This window comes from Platalea leucorodia, assembly GCF_965183815.1.
Source record: "Platalea leucorodia genome assembly, chromosome: W".
Lineage (NCBI taxonomy): Eukaryota > Metazoa > Chordata > Aves > Pelecaniformes > Threskiornithidae > Platalea > Platalea leucorodia.
Window position 1 is genome coordinate 13564996 of NC_138859.1, and position 6369 is coordinate 13571364.

The following is a 6369-nucleotide window of genomic DNA, read 5'->3' on the forward strand; positions in this document are numbered from 1 at the left end:
ACCATACAGGAGCAAGCTCATCAGGTTTTAGCAACCATTGACACAAAGGATATGTTTTTTATGGTTCCCTCACAGGAAGCCGACAGAGACCGCTTTGCCTTCACATGGGAGGGTGTGCAATTCACTTTCACACGTCTCCCCCAGGGATACCGCCATTCACCGACCATTGCTCACTATGCACTAGGACAAGAGCTTGCTCAAGTCACTCCTCGAGAGGGCGTCAAGGCATATCAATACATCGATGATGTATTGATAGGTGGCCCTGATGCTGCTGCAGTAGGACAGACTCAGATGGAGATAATCAATCGCCTAGAGAATTTAGGGCTCCAAATCCCAGCAGAAAAGGTACAGCTTCCCTCTTCCGAGGTAAAATTCCTAGGCATTTGGTGGAAGGGAGGAATGGTGTGCATTCCCCCTGAAACTTTAGCTACTCTTGAACAAGTAACAATGCCTGGTAATAAAAAAGAACTGCAACATGCCCTAGGTCTGCTGGTATCTTGGAGAAAACACATTCTAGATTTCTCTATCATAGCCCGTCCCTTATATGATCTAACACGCAAAAGAGTCACCTGGGATTGGACCCCCATCCATGAAGAAGCCTTAAAGTTGTTGATTTTTGAAGCAAGCACATATCAGGCTTTAGGGCCAATACACCCAACAGATCCACTCCGTATTGAATGGGGTTTTGCAATTCACAGGCTATCCATACATATGTGGCAACATGGGCCTGAAGGTCCAACTCGTCCCATAGGATTCTACTCATGCAGTTTTAAAGATGCAGAAAAACATTACTCAGTTTGGGAGAAGGGCCTTTTTGTGGTTAGTTTAGTTTTGCAGGAAGCTGAAAGGATCATATGGCAGCAACCAATCATCTTACGAGGGCCCTTTAAGGTTTTGAAGCCAGTGTTGTCCAGAACCCCGCCTCCTGTGGGGGTGGCACAGCGAGAAACAGTAAGGAAGTGGTACCGCAGTTGGATCACTATTGTCACACATGGAGAACAGAGGAAGGAACACCCAAAATACTCCAAATACAAGATCCACCCACCGATCACCCAGACACAGAACCCCCTCCCTCATGCATAAAACCTGCTCCTCCATTTGAGCCCCACCTGAAAAACATGTGGTTCACTGATGCATCCTCTAGGAGGGAGGGAAAGGTGTGGAAGTACCGAGCAGCAGCACTACATGTTGACTCTGGGGACCGAATCATAACGGAGGGTGAAGGGAGTGCCCAAGTGGGCGAATTAGTGGCTGTGTGGAACGTGGTCACCAGGGAAGCTGAGACCAGAGAATCAGTGTATATTTATACAGACTCATATGCTGTGTTCAAGGGATGTACAGAGTGGCTCCCTTTTTGGGAACAAAATGGATGAGAGGTAAACCGAATACCAGTATGGCAGCAGGAAAAGTGGGAGGAAATTCTGAATATTTCCAAACAAAAATCCTTTCTGGTAGGATGGGTCGCTGCACATCAAGCAGGAGACAATCCAGCTCACCTTTTGAACAACCAAGTAGACTCACTGACCCACCTAGCAAATATAGCCATAGAAAGTGAAGGGGAAAAATGGGAACATCTGTTAGAGTGGTTACATGTGAAACGCAGCCATTCAGGGGTTAAAGACCTTTTCAAAGAAGCCAGTGGCAGGGGCTGGCACTGTGTAACATGATCATTTCTGCTTGTAGTCAATGCCATATAGGATTAGAACATGACCCTCTGAAAGACCCACCCTTACACTTGAGAAATAAGAAGGGGCTGTGGGAGACATGGCAAGTAGATTATATTGGTCCCTTTCGACTTTCCGATGGGAAAAGGTATGTATTAGTAGGGGTAGAAGTGGTATCAGGGCTGACACAAGCAGAAGTGGTGCAGCAAGCTACTGGGGAAAGCACGGTAAAAGGTTTAAAACTCTGGTTCAGTTACCTACCCAAGCCCAAATCAATCCAATCAGATAACGGAAGTCATTTCACTGCAGGAGTAGTTAAGGAGTGGGTGCAGAGAGAAGGGATTCAGTGGATCTTCCACACCCCTTATCACCCTCAAGCGAATGGAATTAATTGTTGAACACACAAATGGGCTTTTGAAACATGCCCTGAGGCCTCACGATCCTAGGTGGGCAGAGAGACTGCCGGATGCTGTTTATAAAGTGAACAGTCACTGGGGGATAAATGGATGTCCATGACTCACTGCTTTCTGTCCCCAACCCCCCACCTTCCCAGGAAGAAGAGGAACCAAAGACCCCATTCACCCATGTCAGGACAACCCATGCTGGTGGAGCTTCCCACTGTGGGAACAGTTCCACTGGTTTTAACGAAACCTCTTGGAGCGTATGCCTGGGAAGCTACTGATGCCCACGGGAAGAATCACCAAATTCATACCCAATGGATTGTCCCATCCCATTAATCATTGTTCATCTTTATGTATATGTTTTACACGTTGTCAGAAGCCCACCGTGGGACTTATGTTTTCTGTTGCTGAATGGGTCATTTTTGCATTGTTGGTCTGATTTTAAGCCTATTGTTGTTCTTTGCTAGGGATAAATGGTGTGGGAGAAGTTTATATTCTTACTTTGTGCATGTATAATCCTGTCTCAGTCAACTGGGAATTTGGATAACCAACCCAATTTGGCATGGGAACTAATTACAGGTTTCATCCGGATCTGGAATTGAACAGACCAAGGTCTTTGTGTAGACCTCCCCACATCCGCAGGCTTTAAATTAGCCATCATTTGGCTAAATTTCTCACGAATTCTAAATTCGAAGCTAGAAACGTTAAACCAAAAATGTATTCAAAATGCACACTGGAAAGGAAAATGTTTGTGGGGAGCTGACTCATTCCCATTCCAAGAGTATAGCGGGACAACTTGGTACATGCCCTCTCCAGTGGCCTATCGATTTCCAGTTAACATAACCTGGAGAGACATATGGAACGCTACCTGTTGGAAGCAACAACTCTGCAGGGGAACTACAAGTGCCACCCTTGCAGCCCAAAAAAATTGGACATTGTGTCCCCAGGAGGTGGAGATCCCTTGTAATCTTGTACTGAATTGGACATTGTGTCCCCAGGAGGTGGAGATCCCTTGTAATCTTGTACTGAATTGGACATGATGTCCCCGGGAGTTGGAGATCCCTTGTAATCTTGTACTGAATTGGACATGATGTCCCCGGGAGTTGGAGATCCCTTGTAATCTTGTACTGAATTGGACATGATGTCCCCGGGAGTTGGAGATCCCTTGCAATCTTGTACGTTGGTGGGACCCTCCCTCTCACGGCAAATCCCTGCAACACAAATATAATGTCCCGTTTTCCCCGGGTTGGTGTATTCAAATTCCTAACAAATGGGGTGGCTATGCTCACCATAGCCACTCTCATTATTAATATGCTTGGTCCCTTAAGCATTTTTTGTCCAACCCAGATAGTACGATTAATGCACAAGAAATAAATACCCTACCCTATGAGGATACCCCCCTAATGAAGTGTTCACAAACAATTAGTTGTGGATCACTAACGTGGGACCCCATAGAAACATGGTATATCCCTGAACTGCGAGCCTCTATTTGGGATATGTGCATTTGTTGGGGCTTTTCGGTAATAGGGTCTAAACCTGGAGATCCCATGTGTAATGGAACCATTACTAATTCAGAAACTGCGATAAAATGTGGAGTCACGCTTACCCACGAGGCAAAGTGGAATTTTGCGTGGGAAGGAGGAGTCGCAATAAACGAACCCCATGACCCATCAACATGCTCCACTGCTAAATATCCAGCCCCTCAGGGTACCCTCTGGGCATGTTCATATGGGAAAATGTACTCACGCCTGCATGTACACAAAATGGCGGGTTTACGCTGCACCATCAATGTGCCCCTCCAGAACAATTGACTTTAACGACCCCAAATATAACCGGAGGAAACAGGATGTTCAGGCACCTCAGACTGCACTGGAATAGGCAGTGCAGGGAGTCCGAATACTCGATTATTATACCTGGGGCATGACAACATCTCTGATGTTAGAAAATATATTTACCCCATACGTAACCCCTAAAAGGCACCAGTTTGTCTTAGAAAACCTAACCTGGCAAGCACACGTTTTGAGCAATTGAACCAGACATGCTTTCAGGGAAATAAATTTGCAAGTCTAACAGGTGTCTAAAATGACTTTACAAAACAGATTAGCTTTAGATATGCTATTTTTAAAAGAGGAGGGAGAATGCAGAATGTTAAATCTCACCGATGGAGAATGCTGTCTCACCATTCACAACACGACTACCACCATAGAAGAAGCACAAAATAAGATGAGAGAGGTATCTGAGCAGGCTGGAGAACTTTTCTGGGCAATGCAACTGAAGGACTGGTTTAACGGCTGGAGCCCTGGACCCTGGTTCAACTCTCTCCTGAAGTCTCTTGGACTCACGGGGTGGGGAAAATGGCTTGTAGATATTGGTATTATGATTTTAATGATATTTCTGGCAGCGGTAATAGGCCTTGCAGTAGTTAGGTGTATGATTTCTAAACTCCTGTCCTCTCTTTCTCCCTCTATCCACTATATTTGAATCACCACCGAAGATGAAGATGTAAAATACAGAACTTGGATCGCACTGCTGTTTGAGCCACGGGGTGGTATAGAGAACTGCTAGTGTAAAACAACAAGATGTCTCAAACAGCCTGGGTGCTAAAACCACAATGCAGAGCATCGGTCGCTAGGACCCAGGACCAGACAGTACCCTGGAGTGAGGGTGAGGGAGGGAGTCCTGTGGAGACAGGACAGCCTTGCCTCAGCCCCATTCCCTGTGAAGTGTCTTATTCCCCCCCACACACCTACTGCCTGGGGGACAGTCCTGGTATTACTCCTCTTGGTTTGACTGGTCGCTGATGTAATTTTCCAATTAGCAACTGAATTATCACCGAGCACCCTGTGCAGAATCAACATCTCTATAAGAACCTTCACTTTGCCTCACTTTTTTTTTTTCTCACCGAATACCCCTGTTGGCAGGACCAACGCTGGATCCAGGACTGGTGATTCTCTTTTCCTTCTCTCTCTCTTTCACTTTTCCTAAGGTGATTAAGTTTTTTAATTTTAGTCAAGTACTGCATGGCCTACCTTGATTTTTCCATAAAACCGCACAGCTAGGGTGGATATAACCATGAGAGGGTTGGCGGGTATTGAATATTTGTACTCAATATTTGTCTCTATAGAAGCTTTCTATTAAAGCTGGTGTTTGTGTACGGACCTCAAGTGTTGGCCCACCTTAATCCATACTGAGAGGATTTGCGAATCTTTAGTCACTCCTCCCTCCTCCTCCCCAGGGGTAGAACTTATACCTAGCCATCAGTACCCTGCATGCTTCAGAGATAATGTAAAGAAGTGGGTAAGCTTGATAGGAGCTGGAAGGAGGCGAGAGAGAGTAAATTCACTAAACTTAACTATCTAGGTCAGTCAAATGGAAGAAAAAATGTTGTAGCATTATGCACACACAAACTAAGTTACCGCCAAAATCAAGACACTTTTTTTTTCCTTCAAAATAATGCACCTGAAACGCAAGTTGTGTTATTTTAGCAACACGAGTCGAGACGAAACACAGAAACCTGAACTTGTGAAACGGCTGTGCCCGTTTCTAGGGCTTCCAAAAGCGCTGCTTATCCTACAAGCCCCCCAGAGCCGTCGTGTCCCAAGCCCCACGGAAGGCAGGCGCCTCCGGCGCTGCCGATCGACGCCCCCCAGGCCCGCCAACCCCCCCGAGGCCAGCGCTACCCCACAACGCTGGCCCTTCCCCACCTCCCACGGTTAGGAGCGGCCCCCCACACGCAGCGGGGCTGGTGCCCCTCCCTCCCTCCCCTCCCCCAGGACACCCGAGGCTCCGCACAGCCCGTTCTCTCCCCGCCGCGGCACCGAGGAAGGCTCGCGGCCAGTCGCCGCCCGCAGCCTCACCGCGAAGGGGGTGTTGAGGTCCGGGTCAGCGAAGGGGTTGCTATCGAAGTCCGACATGACAGGGGCAGGCGGGCACTACGATCACTGAGCAGCGACTCTTCCCCTGCAGCACCCTCCACACTCACTAGCTCGCAAGCTATCCCTGCCACTATCACCAGCCACTGCAACCCAAGCCAAACTAGCTACAGAGGACCGACCTCTCAAAATGGCTGCCTCGGAAGTGAGGTCACAGGGCGGAACAGCCTTGAAAAGGAGAGGGAGCACCTACTCCCGGGGTGGGTAGGAAGGGAGCGGGGGCTTGGAAGAGCCCATTCCCGGGATGGGGAGGGAGGAGAGCTAGAAGAGCCCGTTCCCGGGGGAGCGGGCTGTGGTTTGGAGACCTGCTGTGGTGAGGGTTGTTGGGCGCCCGTTGCCCTCGCCGCACCGCCTGAGCTGATGGGGGGCTCT

At 48.1% G+C, this 6369-nt stretch overlaps 1 protein-coding gene across 2 annotated transcripts in view; it reads right to left on the minus strand.

Moving 5' to 3' along the window:
* Window positions 1-5979, minus strand: part of LOC309601804 (secretory carrier-associated membrane protein 1-like) — a gene marked incomplete at both ends in the record, with an annotated part of 79793 nt that extends 73814 nt beyond the window's left edge. For both annotated transcript variants that reach the window (XM_082334937.1, XM_082334936.1), the window contains one exon: window positions 5923-5979. In XM_082334937.1, the coding sequence (XP_082191063.1) occupies window positions 5923-5979 (57 nt within the window). The remainder of the gene's footprint in view (window positions 1-5922) is intronic.
* Window positions 5980-6369: the final 390 nt, after the last annotated feature.